Raw genomic sequence first — 25,502 nt, forward strand, 5'->3', positions numbered from 1 at the left:
CCTTACACTTTAGATGTTTTTTTTAAATAAAAAAGCATATTGCTGGCTTTTACATTTTCATCCAGGTTGAATAATTTTGCCTGACAAGTTTGATCCATTTGAATTTTTTTGTGACTTTATAAATTTAGAATAATTTTGAATGCCAGATTTCTATTTTTTCCAAATATTTTTTCATCTCTCTTCCCTGCATTCTTTTGCAGTTATTTTCTTTTTGTTCTTTATTTAGTTCATCACACACACACACACACACCTGCATCCACACATGCACATATACATGCACATACACATACAGATACACACTTCTACTCTATGTTCTGTGTCTATTATTATTTTAGATTTCCTGAACATTTTTATCATGTGTATTGGTCAACTAGGTCTAACAAAACACAACAGACTTGGTGGCTTAAACGACAGAAATTTATTTTCTTACATTTCTGTAGCATAAAAGCCCAAGATCAAGGGGCCATCAGGGTTAGTTTCTGGCAGTCTTTCTTCCTGGCTTGTAGACAACTTGCCTGCTCACTGTGTCTTCAGATAGCTTTTTCTCTTTATGAAAGCAGAGAAAAAGAGAGATCTCTAGTCTTTCTTCCTCTTCTTACAAGGACAGCAGTTTTATTAGATTAGAGCCCTACCTTTGTAGCCTGTTGAACTATAATTACCATCTTAAAGTCTTATCTCCAAATACAGTCACATTGGGTATTAAGGCTTCAACATATGAGTGCGAGGTGGACACAGTTCAAACTATAATGTCATGTGTGCTTGATTTATAAAATTGTAAAAATAATCCATTATTCTCTTCTTTCTGAACAGGACCAAGACCTTAGGACATTTCAGCTACACTATCTCTTCCTGTTTATGTGTAGCCATTTTTCAGTTCTACTCTGTCATTCTCCTATAAACTATGTAATTTTATTTTTTTAATCAATGCTTTGTAGGATTATGTGCATATTTACTAATATCTTTGTTCACCATTGTTTCTTGAACATTCTATCTAGGTTCATATACCTCCTGTCTGAATATATCTTTTGATTGTATTTTAGAAAGTACCTTTTGATGATAAACTCTCAGTTTTGTTTTACATAAAGATCTTTACATTTCTTGGAATATATTCTTGTGGTTATAGATTTCTAGATTGACTATTATTTTTTTATGGCAAATTGACATGTATTCCTACTGTCTTTTGACTGTTTTGCTGTTAGAAATAAGCTACCTATCATTCAAATTACCATTCTTTTAACAGACAATCTTTTATCTTTGGTTACTTTAAAGATGTGCATATCTATGTGCATGTGTGTAAGTTGAATCTTTTCCAATAATTCTTGAGAATTCTCAACCATTATTTTCTCTGAGTCTCCAATTAAACATATGTTAAACTTTATCATTCTGTTTCCCATGCTTTTTAACACCTTTATTTTCCTTCCATGTCTTGCTAGACTACATTATGAATAACTTCAGATCTGTTTCCTTCAGCTATGTCTATTTTTTTTGTTTGTTTAACTCATTTACTGAGTATTTAAATTCAGTTATTTATTTCTTTTTATTTATTTTAGGGAGACAGAAAGAGAGAGAGAGAGAGAGAGAGAGAGAGAGAGAGAGAGAGAGAACATGCATGAATAAGACAGAGGAGTAGAGGGGGAGAGAGAAAGAACCTTAAGACCTTAAGCATGGAGCCCAGCATGGAACTCAGTCCCATAACCCTGGGATCATGACCTGAGCTGAAATCAAGAGTTGGATACTCAGCCAACTGAACCACTAGGTGTTCCTAAATTCAGTTATTTAAATTTTAATTTCTATAAATTCTATTTGTCTCTTTTTAAGATTTACTGGGTGATTTTTATAGTATCTTTCCCTTTACTCATATTTTCCATTTATTCTCTAAATTTTTTTAGTCATAAATTAATTTACTTATATTTCCAATGACTCTAGTGTCTGGAGTCCTATACATCTCTCTTTGGCCTCTTTTTTGTTTTCTGCTTTTTCTCACCTTTCTTGCCTTGTGTGTGTGTGTGTGTGTGTGTGTGTGTGTGTGTGTGTGTTGTGCTATTAAGTATTGAAATGCTAGGGGCACCTGGATTGTTATTCAGTTGAGCAATCCAACTCTTAATTTCAGCTCAGGTCATTATCCCAGAGTCATGGGACCAAGCCCTGCGTCAAGTTCCATGCTGAACACGGAGCCTGCTTCAGAGTCTGCCCTTCTCCTCCACACGCATACTCTCTCTAAAATTAAAATAACAAAGAAATAAATATTGCAATGCTGGTTTTTCTTGAACCTTCTATAGGAATTTCTTAAGTCCTGGGTTGCAGCAGCATGGAATAGTTTTTATGTTATTGTTTTTCTTTTAACAGACCAGTAACACCAATTCAGGCTAAAAGTGCTCATGGTTAGGAGTTTTTAGGCTACATTATGTTTTCCCCTTAAGTCAGCATGAGCTTTCCTTGCTGTCTATTTTTGCAAAGAATACCAGCTTTATGAGTGTTTGCCTGTATAATTCCCCATAGAGGGTGGGCCTTAGGCATTATCTGCAGTCCCCAGCTCTCTCTGCAAAAGAATAAACTGAAATCCTCAAATCAAAAAGCTGCCTAGACACTCAGTTCAGATTCCCATTTTCACTTTATATAGGGTCAAGGTAAATCTCTTACTTTTGTATAGTTTTGTGATATATTTTTAAGGTGCTTTTTAAATATTTTAAACCACATTTTATTTAACAGGAAATATGAATTGTCATGTAACTGAAGAGAAATTCACTATGTTATTTATATATTATGTCAGTCATTTTTACTGCTATAGAAAGGAGATTTTTCCCAGTACCCACATATTTTCATTTTCAGCTAGCTACTCATGAATACATTACAAAGGAAACTTCTAAATATTTAACATTTCGGATAATAACATTTTATAAAATAAACCTTGGATTTAATTATGATTTTCTAGCATTGCTAGAAAAATAGAATTTTTATAAAGACTCCTCATGTCTTTAAAAAAATTTTTTTAATGTTTTATTTATTTTTGAGACAGAGAGAGACAGAGCGTGAGCAGGGGAGGGGCAGAGAGAGAGGGAGACACAGAATCTGAAGCAGGCTCCAGGCTCTGAGCTGTCAGCACAGAGCCCGACACAGGGCTCGAACCCACAAATGTGAGATCATGACCTAAGTCAAAGTCGACGCTTAACCAACTGAGCCACCCAGGTGCCCCAGGACTCCTCAGGTCTTAAGTGCTTAATTTTAAATATCTTTCTCTTCATCATACTATTACTATATAAACTAACATTCCAATTCACAATATGCAAATACTTCTTTAACTACAGTGGATATAAATCATATCTCTAGGAGTCTTATTGATAACTTCAATTTTGTTACCAACTTCTCTGAATTGTTCAGGGTCTTTTGGATTTGATCCTTACTGGATCTTCATGAAGAGTTCACATTAAGAGTAGGAGACAGATCTCCTCTCATATTTTCTTGCTGTTCAGTTATGTATTGTCTTTAGTCTTTCTTTGCATAAATAATTTCCCATAGAAATCACTTAAATCCATATGCATATTATGAGAGGGATGTTTTAATTAAAACTAGAAACCATAATCTGTTACCCATTTAACCAAGTACATGTACACTCATATGCTGAGAGCTAACAAATTACGATTTTCTAGCATTGCTAGAAAAATAGAATTTTTATAAAGACTCCTCATGTCTTTAAAAACATTTTTTAATGTTTTATTTATTTTTGAGACAGAGAGAGACAGAGCGTGAGCAGGGGAGGGGCATAGAGAGAGGGAGACACAGAATCTGAAGCAGGCTCAGGCTCTGAGCTGTCAGCACAGAGCCCGACATAGGGCTCAAACCCACAAATGTGAGATCATGACCTAAGTCAAAGTCGACTCATGCTCATAGATGTAGATCCCTCTTCACACAACGGAACTTTTAGTCTCCCCCAGCTTTCACGTGTATCACCCACCAATTCATAGACCATGAAGGCGCCAAGGTCAATCTGTGCAATAATTATTAGTTAAGATTCATTTATTTATTTTTAATGTAAAACAGGAAATATGACATCTTCCAATAAGATGCCAGATTGCATAAGCCCATTTACCTTCACCATATCCTAAATCGCCATTAAAATAAGAACAAATAGACCTTTTAAGTCATAAGTTACAATTATATAAATGTCAAGAGAAGAGGTGACAGCAAAGTAATTTTGGAAGCTGGAAAGTAGAAGGATGACTGCTATGTCATGAAAGTGGAATCCTAAGTCAATAGTGAGGAAAGACAATAAACAATCCAATTTACATAGCTGCAGCCTTCAGAGTTTTTAAAATGTTGAAAATCAAGGATAAATAAAAGATTGCTTATGAAACATTAAATTCCCAAATTTCTTCCTCAACTCTACATAGATGCAACTGCTTCTTCTCCACCAGACAGATATGGTAAAGCAGAGGATAATGAGAACCAGAAACTGTTCAGGTCACAGGCGGGTTTCGCAGTGACAATTGGGTTAGGAGGCAGTTTATATGTCCAATGGTGAGAAACTTGCCTTCTACTCAACTGGTCCTGGGAGCCAGACTTAAATGCCCCATGTGTCAATGGACAGGAGACCAGGGGTCCTTCCTCGGGTAATGTAAAATATATACCCATTTCTGGCTTTTCTCAGAAAAAAAAAAGGCCCAGTTAGATGATCCTGGAATGAAACCCACAATCAATAACAAATCCCAAAGCACATGTATAGACCTTCCAAACAGCTTTTCACTGTCTTAAATATGAGGCAACAATGAGAAAGTCCTATATATCTGAAGAAAATCTTGGGCATTAAAGAGAGAGTTCCAAAGAAACAAAAAGAAAGCGGAAAGTTGCAGGAAATGGAGACTGTGCAAGAAGGTGAAAACATAAAAAAAGAGACTATCATTAGTATATTCAGAGAGGTAAAGGAATTGCATTCATGGAATATATGAAGGGTGTCCTTTTTTTTTCAGCATAGGTATGTTTAATATAATTTTTACTGTCTTGTAGCATCTTTTTTTTGTTTTTATTTTTAAATAAATTTACACTTTCACCTATTTATCTAACCCCCTCACCCTTTGCTTCCAGTAGCCGTCAATCTGTTTTCTACATCTATGAGCATGGTTTTCTTGTGGCTTTGTGTTTTTACTTTTTAAAAAGATTTAACATGTAGGAGAGATCATATAATATCTGTCTCTCACTGTCTGACTTATTTCATCTGGCATAATTCCTTTGATTTCCATCTGTGTTGTCACAAATGGCAAGATTTCATTCATTGTTAGTGGCTGAATAATATTCCATGGTGTACATATACCACAATTTCTTTACCCATTCATCCATCAATGGGCACTCAGGTTGTTTCCATATCATTGCTATTGTAAATAATGTAACAATGGGCATACATATTCCTTTTCAAGTTAGTTTTTTCATTTTCTTTTGATAAATACCCCAAGTAGAATTGCTACATCATATTGTAGTTCTATTTTAATTTTTTGAGGAGATTTCATACTGTTCTCTATTGTGGCTGCACCAATTTACATTCCCACCAACAGTGCACAAGGATTTCCTTTTCTCACATCCTCACCAACATTTATTCTTTCTTGTCTTTTTGATAATAGTCATGCTAAAAGGTATGAGATGATAACTCATTGTGGTTTTGATTTGTATTTCCCAGACGATCAAGGATGTTGAGCATCTTTTCATGTGCCTGTTGACTATTTGTATGTCTTATTTGGGGAAATGTCTATTCAGACCTTCTGCACATTTTTTTATCACACTGTTTGGGGTTTTTGCTATTGAGCTGTATGGGTTCTTTACATATTTAGGATATTAGCCCCTTATCAGAAATACAATTTGAAAATATTTTCTCTCATTTAGTAGGTTGTCTTTTCATTTTGTTGATGGTTTCCTTTGCTGTGCAGCAGCTTTTTGGTATGAGTACCACTTATTTGTTTTTGCTTTTGTTGCTTTTGCTTTTGGTGTCAGATTAAAAAAACCATCACCAAGACCTATGTCAAAGAGCTTACCATCTATGTTTTCTTTTAGGAGTTTGATGGTTTCAGGCTATGTTCAGGTCTTTAACCCATTTTGAATTCATTTTTGTGTATGCTTTAAAATTGTGGGGGGCGCCTGGGTGGCTCAGTCGGTTAAGTGTCCAGCTTTGGCTCAGGTCATGATCTCACAGTTCGTGGGTTTGAGTCCCGTGTTGGACTTGAGCCCCATGTTGGGCTCTGTGCTGACAGCTAGTTCAGAGTCTGGAGGCTGCTTTGGATTCTGTGTCTCCTTCTCTCTCTGACCCTCCCCTGCTCGCACTGTCTCTCTCTGTCTCTCAAAAATAAATTAAAAAAAACATTAAAAATTTTTTAATTAAAAAAATAAAATAATAAGAAAAATAAAATAAAATTGTGGTAAAATTTCATTGTTTTGCATGTGGCTGTACAGTTTGTGCAATACCATTTATTGAAGAAGCTCTCCTTTACCCCATTGTATATTATTGGCTCCTTTGTCATAAATTAGTTGACTATATCTACATGGATTTATTTTGGGACTTTCTATTCTGTTCCATTAATCTATGTGACTGTTTTTATGCCAATTACCATACTATTTTTAATTTCTATAGATTTTAATTTAGTTTGAAATCAGGTAGCATGATGCCTCCAGCTTTGTTCTTTTTTCTCAAGATTGTTTTGGCTATTCAGGATTTTTTTGTGTGTGGTTCCATACAAATTTGAGGATTATTTACTCTGTTTTTGTCAAAAATGTCATTGGAATTTTGATATCAAATTTGCATCAAATCTGTAGATTGCTTTGGGTACTATTGATTGCTTTTGAGTATTATCAGTTTTAACAATATTGATTCTTCTGCTGCGCCACTCTGCTCTGCCCCAATATTGATTCTTCTAAACTGTAAGCCTGGAATATCTTCCATTTATTTGTGTCTTCTTCAGTTTCTTTCATTAACGTCTTCTAGTTTTCAATATACAGGTCTTTTCCATCATTAGTTAAATTTATTTCTAGATATTTCATTATTTTGAAGCAATATAAATGGGATGATTTTCTGTTTCTCCTTCTGACAGTTCATTTTAGTGAATAGAAATGCAACAGATTTTTGCATATGGATTTTGTATGCTGCAATGTTATTGAATTTTTTTATTCATTCTAACAGTTTTTTCATGAAGTCTTTAGAGTTTTATATATATAATATCATTTCATCTACAAATAGTGACAGTTTTACTTCTTGCTTTCCAATTTGGATTCCCTTTTTTTTTTTTTTCTGTTTTGTTTTTTGTTTTTGTTGTTGTTGTTGCTCTAGCTAGGATTTCCAATACTCTGTAGAATAGATGTGGTCAGTGGGCATCCTTGTTTTGTTTCTGACCATAAAAGAAAGACTTTTAGCTTTTCACCATTGAGTATCCTGTTAGCAGTGGGCTTGTCATAAATGACCTTTCTTATGTTGAGATAAATTTCCTCTGTACTCACTTTCTTGAAAGTATTTCTCATAAATGGTTGCTGAATTTTGTTAAACACTTTTCCTGCATCTGTCAATATGATATTATTTTTATCCTTCAATTTGTTAACGAGGTATATCACATTGACAAGCTTCAGATATTGAATCATTCTTGTATCGCTGGAATAAATTTCATTTAATAATGGTGTATGATCCTTTACATGTATGCAATGTATTGAGTTTGACTTGCTATGATTTTGTTGAGGATGTTTGCATATATGTTCATCAGGGATAGTGGCATGTAATTATTTTTTTTTGTAGTGTCATTGAATGGTCTTGGTCTCAAGATAATGCCTCATGAGTTTGGAAGAGTCTCTCCTCTCCCATTTTTTGGAAGTTTGAGTAAGATTGGTATTAATTATTCTTTGAATGTTTTGTAGACTTTGCCAATGAAGCCATCTAGTCCTGGGCTTTTTTCGTTGAGAGAGTCTAGATTACTGACTCCATCTCCTTGCTAATAATCAGTGTGTTCACATTGTCTATTTCATCATGATTCAGTATTGGTACAATGTATGTTTTTTGAACTTATCTATGAATGGCATTCTTTAAAAGAGGAACAAGAAGACAAAAAATAAAATATGAATGTAAATAAAATATAAAATGTAATTAAAAGATATAAAACTAAATCATAAATGGAAAATTTAGTAGAAAAAATAGAAACAAGATAAGAGAATAATAGGATATTTCAGAAAAAGAATAAAGAACACTGAGTGAAGACTAATCAAAACTTGAAGAAAATTTCTATAGTGGAAGAATATAATATTTATGACTAATAATCCCACTCGGTGCCCACTGCTCTCTGTCACTCTCTCTCAAAATGAAAATAATAAAGACAAAAAATTTTTTTTCAAGAAAACTAAGCAAAACTTAGAAAATTAAGCAAACAAGGAGGGGTAGAAAAGGAGTACAAATCAGGAAAAGTAATATGGGTCCTACTGCTCAGATGTTCATAGATCTCTACTCTATGCAGCATTCTGAACATTGAACTCTGCTTTAAATTATCATGTAGCCATAACGGGAGGATAATGGGGACATGAAAAGTAGGAATGTGTTCAGTGATCAAGTCTATGAAAGAAGGTGAAATTCCCATCGTCTAACATAATGGAAGTTTAATTGTAATGCCAACAACTGGGAAATCAATATATCCTATGGATATTTTTAAGGTTAAGTACAAATAAATATCCAGAAAGAGCTAGAAGATTTTAAACTGGCTCTCTTTGGCAAACAGAAAATGATTAGTTAGAACTATGATTTTGTACAATTAGCCTTCAGTAATTATTTAAATACAAACAGAAACCCTAAACTTTTCTCACCGCTCTCACCCCAGTGAATTATTATGTACATGATTGGAGACCACTGGATTAGCCTATACCGGTTCACGTGTGCATTTTTAGATTGGAAGGAAAGTTTTAACCTGTCCCTGGACTTTGCAGTCATAGCCACCAGGCGGCAATAGTGAGTTATATCTGGACATGCAAAACTGTTCTGAAATGTCCCCTGAGCTCCACCCATGTGATGATGTCATGGGATTCAGCATTTGGTCATGGCCTAGACAGAATTTGTCTGTCACTTGGAAGACTTTGTAGCAAGTATATTCACAAGGTCTTAGATGTCACATTTGTGTGAAATAACAAACAGAATTGGGATTGAATAAAAACAGTAGACTACATTTGCTGTGATAAAAGCAATATGAAACGTAATTAAGTATAAAGTCTTAGATGTAGGTTTAAAAAACACATAAATAAAAAGTGTTCTGGAAGGTCAAAAAATACAAAGGAAATAATTGACTGGAAGCTCAGATACATGGATTCTGGTTTCCGTCCTACAGTGACCCGCTATATCGCATTTGAGATGAATGGTCTTCTGAAAAATGAGATCTTTGTACCATGTAACCTCCAAATACTTGTCGGCACTAATAGTCTACGATTCTTTTGTATATTGGGAAAACTCTTTTATGATTGTAGAAGATACAAAAAGTATCAAGAAGGGGTGCTTGGGTGGCTCAGTCAGTTAAGCGTCCGGCTTCGGCTCAGGTTATGATCTCTCGGTTCGTGGGTTCAAGCCCCGCGTCGGGCTCTGTGCTGACAGCTAGCTCAGAGCCTGGAGCCTGTTTCAGATTCTGTGTCTCCCTCTCTCTGACCCTCCCCTGCTCGCACTGTCTCTGTCTCTCCAAAAAAAAAAAAAAAAACACAAAAAGTATCAAGAAGACAGAAGGTACTCCCAATTTCAGTGTTAATATTTTGACATATTTCATTTTGGCATTACATGTGTGTGGATATATCTTTATTATAAAAATTACCTTATTCTGCATATTTAAATTCACATAAGTCCCCCATTGTGAAACATTGTAAAACAAGCACTTTCCCATTCACAGTACGTTCATGGTAATGTCCTTGGGTCTCCTTAGCGCAGGAAGTCTTCTCTGGCCATGTCATCCCTGACTGTGTCCCACTTCACCCCTCCAGATGCTTTGCATCTCCTTCTTTCTTTGCATAGGACTCTTTTTTCTGTCTCACACTCTTAGGAGAAAGTATACCCCCCACCGCCTCCCCCCTCCGCACACACCAAATTCCTTCTCTACTCATGGAATAACGTAGTGCTTATTTTGTTGTCCTGATCTCTGCAAACACATGCTCTTGACTTTCCTTTCCAAATGACTTATTCCAAATCTGGTTTGGACTGAGGTCAAACCCTTTGTCTCAGGTTGAAACCACTGTCTTCTCCAAAAGACTAACCTGCTGAGGGCTCTCTCTTCCCTTGTTTTTGTAGTTTCTGTACCAATAGTTGGCTCAATTAATGGCTTGTCTCAGGCTTTCTTAAGAGCTCTATCCATAAGAGACCCTTAAATAGAGCAAACTGAGGGTTGCTGGAGGGGAGGTGGGTGGGGAGATGGGTTAATGAGTGATGGGCATTAAGGAAGGTACTTTTCAGGATGAGCACTAGGTGTCATATGTAAGAGATGAATCACTGGGTTCTATTCCTGAAGTCAAGACTACACTGTATGTTAACTACCTTGAATTTAAATTTTAAAAATTAAAAAAAAAAACAGCCGTAGTTTTCTGCCCAGTGACCCCCACTATTGTCTCTCTGGTCCTCAGTCTTTTCCCCTTACTCTAACATCTCTTCAACAAGTTCTGCCCAGTAATCCCATGACCTAACCAAAAATACCACCAAAAAAACAAAAACAAAAACAATAGAGCTGACTGCATGGGGTTCACATTTACTGAATGATAACAGAATTGTTGCAGCCCATCCCACCTCCTAACACCTGCACTTAACCTTTTATATGTATTATGATATATTAGTGTTACAATTTGCTGCAGAATTTAAACTTTTAATTTTTAATGTGCTTCTAAATTGTCCATGATATTTGCAAAAATATCACCTTATGTGCAGTAGCATTAATTTATGTTTTAAAGGTCTATACAAAGGAAAAAGTATGGGAAATCCCTAAAGGATAAAGCATGGCAAATATATCTGTATTTTCCTATTTTGATTTTAAAAATTTTATATCAGCCAAAACATTTTAATCATTGAGTTTATATTCATATTTATACACCTACATATGCATATATTTGCAGTTTAGCTTTTATATGAAATCCAGTTTTCTCTTTGTAGTTTGGAAATTTTTTTAATAATTTTAAGAGTTTTAATCTGGCAATGAGAATTATATACACAGCACATCTTTAAGTTTCTATTCTTATTATCAGTTTAAATGTATACAAATTATATATCACTTTCTAGTTTCTCTTTATTCTTTTCTGTAGTAAAATAGATAATATTTAAGCCCTAAGTTCCATTTGTCACTTTGTTCCACTATAAGAATTTTTTAAAGCGTTTTGCTATTTTATCTACATACCATTTGGTTTTCAAATTTTCAATGCCAACTTTTATCATGGAAAATGCAAATCACTTCCATGTAGGAAATATTAGACAAAAAGAAGCACTTATAAATTTATTTATTTTAGGTGAAAAGTAGATACCCAAGGGGCTAACTTTTAAGTTAATTAGAAAGTAAGAGGCAAATTACAACTTAATGCACCTGACCCTACCATGCTAAATCATTTCCACATCCATGATGGCTTTCAGTGAATAGAAAATATTTCCTTTCCATGATTTCTCCAAAGATCTTTCAGTACATATATCACAGATAGTATACGTATCTGTATGGAATTGGGAGATTCTTCTATTTGTGTATTTAAAAATACATCTATATTTTTTAAAGGCTGTACTGTGCGGGACACGTTTGAAATAGACAAGACTTGATAGATGGAGACCCATAAGGAGGCTATTATAGTAACCCGAATCAGATTTGATTTACACCAGAGTGATAGTAGTGGGGATGAACACGAAAGAGTCCAGACATATCTAAGTAGATAAAATTGACATGACTTGGTAGGGTGAGGAAGAGAATGTTTTCAATGAGGACAGGCAATATAATATAGTGGCTGAAGTTATAAATTATATAACAAGACTACATGTCTTTAAAATCTGTCGGCCATTTTCAGACTATGTGACCTTGGGCAAGCCTCTTAACTTTACGTTGTCTCGTGTCTTCATGTGTAAAAAAGGATAATAACAGTGCTAACCTCATAGTGTTGTAAGAATAAGGTGGATTAAATTGTTTATTTGATTTTAACTTAGAATGGTGTTTATTATATACTAAGCACACTATAAGTGTTTGTAATTGCATTGATGATGATACTATTAGCTTATATAGGTAATCCTGAAGAAGAACTGCATCTGAGGAAGGAAGGAGTGGGTTTGGTTTTGAACATTTTGGGATTGAGGTTTTATTTAAGACATTCAAATTATGTTAAACAGTTCATTGGATATATAGGTCTAAAAGGAGAAGTTTAGGCTGAAGACCAGAATTGGTGGTCTGGTGTATCTATATTCATTAAATCAGTGAAAATATATGAGATTTCCTAAGGATAAACATTGCAATGAAAAGAGACAGGTGCCCATGACATAGTTTCAAGAAATTCCAGTTCTAAGGAAAATGAACGGACAAGAGAGACAGAGAAACAAACAGAAGTAGGAGAATCAGAAGACTGAGATATCACAGGAGTCCCAAGAAGAGTTTCTGAGCAGGAAGAAGTGATTAACCCTTTCAGTCCTGTTGAGAGGTCTACAAAACTGAGACTGAAAAGTATCTGTGGAGTTCAGTAATGTGGAGGTTATTGATAATCACAGCAAGTGCACTTGGGTGGACTGAAGAGACAGAAGCCAGACTCAAGTGGTTAAGAATGGAGTCAATGAATGTCGACAACTCTTTTGAGTAGTTTGGCTGTGAAAATGGAAGTGAGGTAGGGCAGTAGTTTGAGAAGAAGGTTAAGAGAACTGCCTTAATTTCTTTTGTAAAAGTGACTTGAAAATGATAAAGTTGGTGGCATGGAAGCCAAATAAAGAGCAAAGGACCACATGACATGTGAACTATTTTCTGTTGAACAGAATTCAGGCACAGGAACCAAGTACCGAACAAAGAAGGACCACATGATGTGTAAACTTATGTGCTTGTGTATTGCTTACTCTTCAACCATTGGTGGACTGACAACGATCACGGGTACTTCCACCAACTTGATCTTCGCTGAGCATTTCAATATGTAAGTAAGAATTTTTAATTATTGATTTGATAAATAGGCCGCACACAACTTATGAGGGTTAGTCTTAACTGACTCAGAGAATTCAGGAACAGTAATTGCTGTCCTGAGTTAACTCTCCTTTGTTCTTGCTTTTGTTTTTGTTTAATGTTTATTTTTTGAAAGAGAGAGAGAGAGAGAGAGAGAGAGAGAGAGAGAGAGAGAGAGAATACACAAGCAGGGGAGGACCAGAGAGAAAAGAAAAGAGCGAATCCCAAACATACTCCACGCTATTAGCACTGAGCCCAATGTGGAGCTTGATCCCACAAACCGTGAGATCATGACCTAAGCCAAAATCAGGAGTTATACGCTTACCTGACTGAGCCATCCAGGCATCCCTACTCTCCTTTTTTTTTTGTCAGGACATCAGAACATCTTCACTTCTACTAAGAGTTAAATATGTAGGGTTTAGTAAATGAGTAAGTGCCTACCGATTCCCCAAGTGAGCTCAGAAGAGATAACTCCTCACTAACCATTCTACTCAAATGGGAAACACATTTATCATTACAAATAATACTGCAAATGATAGTTAACTAAAGTGAATGTGGATTATATGATTCGGAAAATTTTTGTAGGGCTTGGGAACTAGTATTTGAACTTAAAAGATGAGTGGCGAGCAAAGGTGCTAATTACAGATGTCTTGCCTAGAATCCAGAAATATTTGAAGGATTGAGCTATTGCAAGAAATGGCAGTAATGAAGTATTCTAAGGACAGATCCATGACTCTAAATATAAGTTTGCAATTGTGATGTTAATCTATTGCAGAGCATGGAGAAACTGTGGGTAAAGTCAGATAACTTGGGTTAAAAACTTTACAACTTTCAGGAGTGCCAGAGTGGCTCTGTTGGTTAACCATCCAAATCCTGATTTTGGCTCAGGTCATGATCTTATGTGGGATCAAGCTCTGTGCTGACAGCATGAAGCAGTCTTGGAATTCTCTCTCTCTCCTCTCTTTCTGCCTTTCCCCATACTGGTTCATGCTCCCTGTCTCTCTGAAAGTACATAAATTAAACATTTTTCTTTTTAAATTCCACACTCTGGGGCACCTGGGTGGCTCATTTGGTTAAGCGTCCAGCTTCAGCTCAGGTCATGATCTAGCGGTTTGTAAGTCTGAGCCCTGCATAGGGCTCTGTGCTGACAGCTCAGAGCCTGCCTCGGATTCTCTGTCTCCCTCTCTCTCTGCCCATCCCCCACTCACACTGTCTCTCTCTCTCTCTCTCTCTCTCTCTCTCTCTCAAAAATAAATAACCATTAAAAAATTTTAATTCCACAATTTTTGATCACTTTTACTTTGTGAATTTGAAAAATAAAAAGTGCAAGACTTAATTTTTCCTATCGAAAATAGTCACAGATCAGAGAATTGTGAGAATTAAATGAAAAAGCTATGTAAAAATACTTGACAGTATTTGTAAGAGCTATCAAAAGAACTCCCAAAATAGTAGTTTGAAAGTCCACGCTCTCACGTGAGGCCTCAAACTGACCTCACACTCAGGGTGTGTTCTCAGGTCCTAACGGGACAGGTCACTGTCACAGTTCCAGCAAGCTGGGCAGCACTAAGGATGCCCTGGAACAGGACTTAGGACTTTTCACAGAAAAATTCAGGTTCAGAATTGGGAAACTACATACTTCAAAGCAGATTCACAGATTTTATAAACTTTCTGAAATTATTTGCAAAATGTTGTGCATGCATAGCCTTTCCAAGAAATCCAAGATTCAAGAAAGTCACACTCCATTCTAAAAAGAACAAGAACTTGTGTGCAAAGAACAGTGGCAGAGTGGTTTAGGACACTCTCCCACGGACCTCCATGTGTATTTATTGTTTCTCTGGTTACACATCCATCGTGTGTACTCCCAATGGCCAACTTAGAAAGAAACCTCTAAAAGGCATTTGGTTTATAAATGGGAGACTTCTGAAATTCGCCACGTCAGAGAAGACTTATCCAATGTAGCCCCTAATTTAAGACTGGAAATGTACTTGATCTCTTTCTGAAAATTAGACTTCTGTCCTTTCTCATTAATTCCCCCAGGAGGTCCCACGTTATAGTCTTCTCTATAAATCTCTTTTTCTAAAATTTAGACCAGAATTTTATCATTTTGCTCATGGGGTTAGAGAACTGCTAGCTTCCACCATTCCCATGAAACTGGTGGAGTTAAAGTACTCTGTGCTGAATCTGCCCTTGGCCTGTGCTCTTGCACAATGTATCAAGCAAATTTTCTTTCTTTTATTTAACATTGTCTTGACTTTTGGATGCATTAATCCATTTGCAATGACAGATTGAGAGCATTGTAGCACTTTGAGCAAAATGTTTCAGTAACCATTTTCCCTAATTATCTAATCTTTTAATTCTCCTAGTCATGGGAATTTGGCCAAAGATTCTTTAAATTTAGAAAATGCTTTAAATGTGCTTTGAAATTTGGTGAAGTTTTGTCTTCAAAAGTTTACTTTAACATTAGGAATTATACACAATAAGAAAGAAACTCAAAATACCCCACCTTCATAGAAAATACTAGAATAGAGGGGGAAAACAGACTTCTGTGAAAAAATATAACTGATACTATTAAACAAGCTAGATATTTAACTTTCCTCAAATATTGGCCCCAAAAGTACAACAGCATCTCAAAGCAACAATGGAACAAAATGCATTCACTTTCATTAGGAAAAGTTCCAGAATTTTTAAACTACAGGGGAAAAAAGGTTTTATATTCTTTGCCCAGATGTTTGTAGCTGGACAGAAACTGCCCTTTATTTTCAAATCCACTACAATAATGCCACCTTGTCTTCTTGGCAATGCTTGCCATCCTTTTTAAAACAATACCAATGGTGGTTTTGTACAGTTTTATTTTGGATCTTGTCCAGCTCCAAAGGTGCATGAATCCTAAGAACCAATGATTTCCCACCATTTGCTTCTAGAGAAAGGTGCCATCTTACAAACAGGTGATGTGAGGAAGAGAATGGGTAACACATTTCAAAGCCTTTATTTATCCCTCTTTCACTTGCAGATATAAAATATATTACAGATATCAAATATATGTTCTCCTCTTTGCACAAAGAATGGAAGAACAATAAATTCTGAGAAAGCTAAATTTCACTCAGTGCAAATAAAACAAACCTTTATTCCTTCACTCTTCAGTCAACAAACATTAGTTGAGGACTGACAATGTGCAACGCACTGTTTTGAATTCTTTTGGAGAATTCAAAAAAATAAAACTTTCCAGGAAGTTTCGAAATTCCATCTGGTTTTCTAGACAAAACATACATATGTGGAAACCATTAAAAATTTTTAAACATAATAACATTTGGTTTTTGACATATAGGAGAGAAGTTAGGTGACATGTATTAAACTCCTACCAGAGATTTTACATACATTTTAGTACACACATACTCTCTATATCCTTGCGGTGAAGGTGTCATATCCTGGTAAGTAAAGCCCTGGACTTAAAATGTCTGTGTTGAATTCCCAGTTCTTCCATTTACTAACTAGGTGATCTTGGACATATTACTTACTCTCTTTAAGCTTGTTACCTTGTCAGAGAAATGGGGATAATAATAAGATCTCTCTCTTAGAGATTTGTTTAGAGTTTTGCAAAAAAATAAATAGCACTTTAAAAAGTGCCTAGCACAGAGCATTTGCTCAATAAACGTTGGTTATTATTATTAGAGTTGAGAAAGTGGATGTTTGCCTAACACACTGAGGTCCAAACCAAGATCATTCAAACCCCAAAGTCTGTCTCGGTAAACAATTACCTCCCTAGAAACATAACTGAACATTCATACTAATAGAGGGTGTAGCTCTGTGCAGCACCTTTTGGTCACTAGAGAAAACTTGTCTATACAATATGGCGCAATCTTAAAAGAGGTAAATAGCATGTTTATGAAGAAAATGATTCATAAAACCAAACCACAAAAAGTTTGTAATCATTTTTTTAGGGAGGCAGTGAAATAGCCTGTATATTTTTGGGTACTGTTTAGAGTAGCAATGTGCAGATTGATTGGCATTCTAAGAGTCTGGGGCTAGGAGACCAATTAGGAGTCTATTACCAAAGTGCTGACAAATGATAAGGGTTCCAGAACTAAGCTAGTTGTGAAGTGATAGGATTTAGACTCAGGACACTGTATGTACAGTCAGGAAGTGGTGAGTAATTAGGTATGAGGCTTTAAGGGCAAGGAGGGGCTAGAGCAACTCTGGGAATTTTTGCCAATATGGCTAGGTAGATAGTGATGCCATGAATTTCTTGGTTCACTGGAGAAATTAATGAACTTGATTTTAGATATATTGACATGGCCTGCTAAGAGCCTAACCATAAGATTTTCAGTAGGCATTTGCAAATGCATTGTTGAAGTTAGTTTAAAATTTGAGGGCTGATGCGCCGGGGTGGCTTAGTCAGTTGAGCATCGGACTTCAGCTCAGGTGATGATCTCGCAGCTCATGGGTTCGAGCTCCGTGTCAGGCTCTGTGCTAACAGTTTTGAGCCTGTAACCTGCTTTGAATTCTGTGTGTGTGTGTCTCTCTCTGCCTATCCCCCACTTGCATGCTGTCTCTCTCTCTCTCTCTCTCTCAAAAATAATATTAATTTTTTAATTTGAGGGATATATATGTATATATATACAGAAATTAAAATCCTGGATGTAGAAATGGATACAAAGGGAGAAAAAGTTAAAAGAATCAAGACATGGATAGACTCTTGGGTAGTAGTGACAAAAAAGAAGATGAGAAAAATTTATCAGAGTAGGTGGAGAACTGGAGCATGGGGTGTTTTGAAAGCCACATGAGACCATTTTGACAGTGGAGGGTGAGTCAGGAACAAGCAGTGGGATAGAAGGGTCAAGCAGGATGATGGCTAAGAAAAGGCTTGGTTCTCATCAGTGTCCTCCAAAAAACACGTGGGACGGAGGGCCAAATTCAGACTGCAGAGAGTTCAGATGTGAGCAGGTAGTGGGGAGGGGAAAGCATCTAGCTTAAATGATTCTTTCAAGTTTGACAAAGCAAAGAAGAAAAGGACAAGCATGGTGTGACCTGAGGCAGACAGTTCTCTTGGAACAAGGAAGATATCAGTTTTGTTTAACACTCAGAAGAAGGAAACTGTAAAAGAGATATGTGATGTTTTCAGAGAGAGAGAGAGGAGAGAGAGAGAGAGAGAGAGAGAGAGAGAGAGAGAGAGAGAGAGAGAGAGAGAGGAAGCTTGATTGGCTAAGAGTAAGAGTCAGGTAGAAGCAGAATGGAATTAGAAATTAGAGTAGAAACATTAGTCTTGGAAAAGAAGAACATGTCCTCCTGAGTAATAATGAGGGCCAAGAAGAGAAAAAGTGAAAACAGAGGAATTTCAGGGCATGTGTACAGTCCCCTCCTTTCACAGATGAGGAAACTGAGGCTCAGAGACTTTAAATGATTGATGATCACTAGTCACAGAGGAATAACCCGTAAAAGGCAGGTGGCCCGAGTCCCAGTGCTCTTCCTACTCTGCAGCCAGACAATATTATGTGAGGGCACAAAGGTGGCAAAATTCTAAAAAGGCAAGTCTCCTGTCAGTAGCAAGAAAAACTACATCAGTGTTCACATTTACGGGTTGTGTTTGCTTTTTTATAAAATGTAAGCATGCAAACATAACAAGTGTCATTTGAGATTGTTGCAAAACCAAGTGTGTGGCTAGTTAGACTGAACCATTCTTATGTTGTCGTCAGCTGATGTATAGCTTGGAAGGATTTTCAGAATAATACTAAAAAGATAAAGCTAACTACCTAACTCAACTCTAAAGTGTGAAGTTTCTTGTATTCTTTTTTATGTTTTTATGTTTTTATTTATTTTTGAGAGATTGTGAGTGGGAGAAGGGCAGAGAGAGAAAAAGAGAGAGAGAGGGAGACATAGAATGTGAAGCAGGTTCCAGGCTCTGAGCTGTCAGCACAGAGCCTGATGCAGAGCTCGAACTCATGAGCTGTGAGAGCATGACCTGAGCTGGAGTCGGACACTTAACTGACTGAGCCATCCAGGCACCCCATGTTTCTTGTATTCTTAATCTATGAATCTAGCACTAATGGTACCTAAGTTCTGGCTCCTCTGTGATTACTTCGCTGTTACCCCTAACTAATCCTTGGAATAGAGCATTGTGGAAATATTCTTTGTTCTACACTACCTCCTGTTACAACCTTACAGGTTTGTTAGATTTTTATTAGCTCCTCTGTTAGGTAAGTCCTGATTGAACAGCACTTTCTACCTGACCCCCATTCCATTCTGTTACACTGATCATCACCCAATCTCTTCCTTTCCTGACAATTATTGTTAATAAATACCACCTTGTAATTAACCTGTTTCCTCCTACTCCAGTTCTTGAAAGACCTACCAACTATGCCAATTTCATCCTCTACTTGTATGGATGCTGTTTTCATCTGAAACACTGTTCAATTACTCCTATACCACTATTCCCACCTCCTCTGATCATAAACTGTATTCACATTCCTATAAACTTGTCTCATCCACATTTATACATAACCATCACCCCTGATGATCTGCAAACTTGTTGAGTCTGAATGAATCATTGCCTTATTCTTTTAGCACACAGGGGTGCAGGTAGATAATCAATAATCGTCAGCTGAGATGAACTCTACCAAGACACAAATGAAGTGCTTATAGTTCTTGGGAATCTTCTAAATAACTAAATAATTTTTTGATATTAAAATTATGCTGTTGGGGGAAATATTATTAGAGACAATTACTGCTTTCATAGCAAAGTAGTTTTGGTGGATCAATATTATTTAATAAATAGAATAGCTATTAGTTAAACCCCAAATGCAAATCTACCAAATTGAAATGGAAGTAAAATTTCATAGCTTGCTGATTATCAAAGAATATTATTCAGCTTGTGGGTGTCAGCTGTGTAATACGTGGGTGTACAAAGAACATGGAAGGAACTTTTATTATCAACAATCAGCACAGTCATTGTTACTAATTACATGTTAAATTATAACTACTGGGGGTTCACAAACTAAGAAACAGTAAAATAAATGTGTTTATAGGTACCCTAAAGTCAAATGTGTTTATAGGTGCTCACCTTCCTAACCTTTCTTCTTGGCTAATTATAGAAAGAGAAAATAAACCTGTTACCTAACAATAGCTCCCTTCAAAAGTTAGCCATGTTGTCCCCGGGAGAGATGAGCAGTTATATTTCTCAGAAATAATTTCTCTGGCAAATATCATAGAAGAAATTTGGGTATTGCAGAGTTTGGACTCAGACCTTGGTCAGATTTCAGTCTTGCCATATATTAGCTTAACTTCTGTGGACATCAGTTTCTTCATCTGTATAATGGGGGGTGGCACTAGAACTTATTATTTTGAGGATGAAATGGGGTAATGCATCTTGGCTCTTAGCAAGAGGGTCTGGCACATGGAAAATTGTCACTAATGCTAGCAGTTGTTGCTGTTTTTACTTTTGCTATTGCTATTAGAAATAGAAGTTTGGCTCATGAATAACAAGTAGTTAATATTTGAGAAGAAATGTCTGCAAATACCCTGAGACAGAACTGAAAAGTGGCTTAAACTCAGAAATAATCTAAGCAGTCATCAATCAAAAGGACCGTAATCAGCATGGGCACAGCAGATAGTGCTCGAAAGGCCAAAATTTGTTTAAGGTTGTAAATTTCCACAAGTACATCATTCCTTTAAGACAATTTCTTGTATTTCACTAGTATTAACACTGTTCATCATTTTGTAGTTGGGCAGAAGAACTGCGACCACAGCAGCATCTTCCTGAGTTTCAGCAATGACAGGCACACATACGTCAGGTCAGAGCATGTCTCTGTTATGGCGAAATCATTTCTATGGTGTTTTTCTAAAATGTCCTTAGACATGAAGTTCGTCCCCTGGCTTCGGCATATTTTGCAGTATATACGGAACTTTCTATTTTCACCTGGGGACCGGAGTTGAGGACACTATGCCTTCATGAAAAGACATTGTATTTTAAACCCTCCTTCTGGGTTGAAAATTCTGCTTGACTGTGACCTTGAGCAATCCATTTAACCTTATGAGACTTAGTGTCTGCCTGCATAAAATGGAAATATATTGCTTTCCTCACAGGATTTGTGTTAGAATTAAATGTGCTTAGCTCATCTGCTCATTCCTAAACTTCTGCCTGACCTCGGAAACTTAGATGCTCCAAGGTGCATTCTTTGTTCCTCTGGTCTCCACTTACTGCTGAAATCACCACACCTATTTCTGTGGCTTACAGTCTCACCTGTATGCTGGTAATGACCTCTTTCATCTCTCCAACTGCCCACTGCTCTCAGTTTCAGACTCATCTATCTAACTGCCTATCCAGCATGACCTCTTGGAAAACTAAGGGAGGTCTCCAACTAACATGCCCACAGCAGCATTTTTGACCCTCCACCCCCTTCCCCATCTGCTAGCCTGTTCTCCCCTCAGATTTCATTTCAACAAATGGCACCCTTTCCCCAATTTATCCACATTCTGTTCCAAATATGTTTAAAACCAATTGTCTTCTCCTCCTCTTCACTGCTACCAGTCTGACTTCAGGGAAACTCTACTCTGTTTTCCATTCTACCCTACTCCTCTGCCGAACTTCTTTGTCTTCTAATGAATTCCCTTGTGTATTTGATTTATTTTCCTAGTTTACACATTACCATTATCTTACTGGCTTAAAATTGCATGAATTTGTGACTTCATGATTTCTGTGGGTCAGGCGTCTAGGCACAGGTTAGCTGAGAACCTGGCTTAGGTTCTTCACCAGGCTGAAATCAAGGTGACAGCTGGACCTCTAATCTCCACGGAAAGTTAGCGCTCTATTCCAAGGTCATTAAGATTATTGGCCTGAACTGAGTTCCCTGTGGTTGAATTACTGAGGTGCCCGTTTTATTGCTAACTTTTAGCGTAGGGTCTCTCTCAATGTTTAGAGGCTATGCCTCGGTCCTTGCCTCATGGCCCCTTTCTCTGGGAATAAGAAAGCTTCCTTCTTTAGGACAGCAGGAAAGGTTCTCTTTTAAGGGCTCACCTGATTAAGTCAGACCCACCCAAGAGAATCTCCCTTTTGATTAACTCAAAGTCAATTAATGGGGACTTTGATTACCCCTGCAAAATCCCTTCACTTTTTCCATCAAAGAACCTAATCACAGAGATGAAATCTCACCATATTTGCAAGTTCTTCCCACATAGAAGGAGAGAAGATTATACAAAACATGTATAGTAGGCCCAGAAATCTAGGAGGTCATCTTACAGTTCTGCCGACTGCAACTTGGCTTCCACTCTTGTTGCCTTCAATCTTGAGGATTCATCTAACCAACATGTTTTACATAAATAACACAGTCTTCACATAGACTTTAAGTTAGATCACATCGCTAACTTATTTATTATGTTCCAATTACTCCTGATTGCATTTGTACTAAAATTCAAAACCCTTCTGATGGACTACAGGATTTTACATGATCTGATTGCTGTTGGCTACTTCTTGGACTTTATTTCATGTCACTAACTTTAGCTCACAGCCACACTGGCCTTCAGACCCTCAAACATTCTGCACTCATTCCTAACTCAGGGCTTTGGTACTTGCTATTCCCTCTGTCCAGGGAGTGGGGGGGTGGGGGGGTGGGGGGGGAGGGCGGGTAACTATTTCCCAGCTATTTACAGGACTGGCTCCTTCTTGCCATTTAGATCTCATTTCAAATATCATCCTCTTTAGCCACACTATGTAAAACTTTTTCTCTCCCTAATAATTTTTCTATGACATTATTTTGTTATATTTTCTGATTGTTGTTATGCTTACCTATTTACTGTTTGTGCTCCTCACTTAAATGTAAGCTTTATGGGGGCACCTGGGTGGCTCAATAGTTTAAGCCGGCTCCTTAATTCAGCTCCAATCAGGATCTCACAGTTGGTGAGATCCGGCCCCAAGTCAGACTCAGTGCTGACAGCATGGAGCCTGCTTGGGATTTCCCCTCTCTCCCTCTCTCTATTCCTCCCCCACTTGCGCTCTCTCTCTCTCTTTCAAAATAAATTTTAAAAACCTTAAAAATGTTCCAAAAATGTAAGCTTTATAAAAGGCTATCCTACATCCATCTAATTCACCACTATATCCCCAATATTTAGAACAGTGCCTGGTGCATGGTAGATACTCTAAGTGTTGGGTGAAAGTAAGGATTCTATCAGAATGAATTGTACTTAACATAGTTGGTGATATTTATTTTAGGCAGATACTTGTAGTCACTTCACTTACAGGGCATGAGGAAGTGGGAAAAGAAAAAGTGAAACTCATCTCTCACAGTATGCCATGTGTTCCATTATCATTCAAAGTATTCTCTGCAGATATAAGTATAAAGGTTATGATCCTGGAGGCTACTGGCCTGTGTGGTGCTCACTTCCTTACTACTAAAGAAAAAAGCAAAAAGAAAACAGAATTTAGCTTTTTCAAGCTTTCATTTACTAAATGAACTATCCCTCTAGGCAAAAATATCTAAAAAGTCCCTCTTCAGTTAAACCAATTTTACAGGATTGAGTGAGGAGAACAAGATAGCCAGATTTCAAAGTATGAGCCACAGAACGTGAAAGATGAAATTGGGTTTGGGGTGCTGGTTTGAACCTAATTCTAGCAGCATTTCTAAATGCCTTTAGGCTGGACAGAATAGCATAGGCCATCAACTTGTAATCCAAGTCTAATAAATCGATAAAAAACAAGAATAAGCTTTTTCCTCCTTATTGAATTTTCTAAACATTTCTTTAAGTGAGCAATTCTTAATAGAAGCTCATGGACATGATACAGCATTTTCCCATTCATCAATTCTCTGTATTCTCTAGTATTTCTTACTTACCCTTCTTCATTTCTAATTGCATAAATATGTTAGCTAAGCTTTGGATCTCTTCACGATAGATAATGATCATCCCCAACTTGCTCATGATAATTCTAGAATTTAGAGCAATGTTTTTATACCCCTATGACCCAACAATAGCACTGCTAGGGACTTACCCAAAGGATACAGAAATGCTGATGCATAGGAGCACATGTACCCCAATGTTCATAGTGGCACTTTCTACAATAGCCAAATCATGGAAAGAGCCTAAATGTCCATCACCTGATGAATGGATCAAGAAGAGGTGGTATATATATACAATGGAGTACTATATGGCAATGAGGAAGAATGAAATCTGGCCATTTGTAACACAGTGGATGGACCTCGAGGATGTCATGCTAAGCAAAATACATCAGGCAGAGAAAGACAGATACCACATGTTTGTACTCATATGTCTAACAGGAGGAACCTAACAGAGGACCATAGGGAGAGGAAGGGGGAAAGAGAACTGGGGAGAGTAAGGGACACAAATCATGAGAGACTATTGAATACTGAAAAGGAACCATGGACTGAAGGGGGAGGGGGAGGGAGGAAAGGGGGTGATGGTCATGGTGGGGGGCACTTGTGGGGAGAAGCACTGGTTGTTATCTGGAAACCAACTGGACAATAAACTTATTTAAAAAATAAAAATTTAAAAATTAAAAAAAAGAGCAATGTTTTTATAACCTCAAAGTAATGGTAGAAAACACTGGAAATCTAGAGTTTTAAAAACCTATTATTGCTTTTTTTTAAAAAAAAAAGTCTTTGCATTACTTAGCAACCATCTTAAAATAGAAGAGATACTTTATAAAGTAGAAAAATGTGACTTATGTTGATGGCTATAGCATGAAACATTTCATTTATTTACATGACCTTTTTTAAATGCAAAAATACAAAGTGTGATTTAAATAGAACAAGAATATACAAATCTATCATTTCTATAAAATTCTCTACATTTGATAATTTCAAAAATAATAAAAATAGGTTAATGGTGTCTTTATTGCTTCTGTGTATTTTCTGTATTTCCCAAAGGTCCAACTCTGTCTTTGAGTCACTGTGTCAAGAAAAGAAGCAAAGACAACTGTCTCTCAAATTTCCTGTTTTTCCCTTCTCTGTCATAAAATAGATAACTATACAAGAATTAATTTGGAATTTACCCTACATTTTGAAAAAACAAATGTGAGGTTACCAAAGAAACTGTGCTTGTCTCTGACTCCTCCCCCACCCCAACTTTAATTATTGTTTTGTGATTATGTGGACGAAAATCTAAAAATAACTAAGAGAAATAAAGGAAGAGCTCATGTTTTCCACAGAACTTTTAATCATTTTTGTCTGGTCCAGATTTATTCCATTTGACTGAGCCCCAAAGCACTGTCTAATTCTAAGAAGGGCCATCATGTGCCTGGTCAAATGGTTATGGTTTCCTCACAGCAGCTAGAACAGAGGAGAAACAGCTGTAGAAGACAAAATGGATGGATCGGGATCCCTTCCTACATGCCTGAGATGCCAGCTACCAATGCGAAATGGGAGCAGACAT

General features: G+C 36.7%; 1 protein-coding gene and 1 long non-coding RNA gene across 3 annotated transcripts in view; one reads left to right on the forward strand and one right to left on the reverse strand.

Moving 5' to 3' along the window:
* SLC13A1 (solute carrier family 13 member 1) overlaps nt 1-25,502 on the forward strand; it is a 125,248-nt gene that overhangs the window by 49,659 nt on the left and 50,087 nt on the right. The window contains exon 7 of the mRNA XM_029924122.1: nt 12,953-13,104. Within this exon, the coding sequence (XP_029779982.1) occupies nt 12,953-13,104 (152 nt within the window). The remainder of the gene's footprint in view (nt 1-12,952; nt 13,105-25,502) is intronic.
* Nucleotides 404-24,034, reverse strand: LOC115279648. Of its 2 annotated transcripts, none has more exons than XR_003903553.1 (2): nt 23,948-24,034; nt 404-546 (listed from the first exon to the last, which is right to left on the reverse strand). It is a non-coding gene; the product is annotated as an uncharacterized LOC115279648 (long non-coding RNA). The 2 variants fall into 2 exon arrangements; XR_003903551.1 differs by lacking the exon at nt 404-546 and adding an exon at nt 23,295-23,507.

Source organism: Suricata suricatta, chromosome 2 (genome assembly GCF_006229205.1).
Source record: "Suricata suricatta isolate VVHF042 chromosome 2, meerkat_22Aug2017_6uvM2_HiC, whole genome shotgun sequence".
Classification (NCBI taxonomy): Eukaryota; Metazoa; Chordata; class Mammalia; order Carnivora; family Herpestidae; genus Suricata; species Suricata suricatta.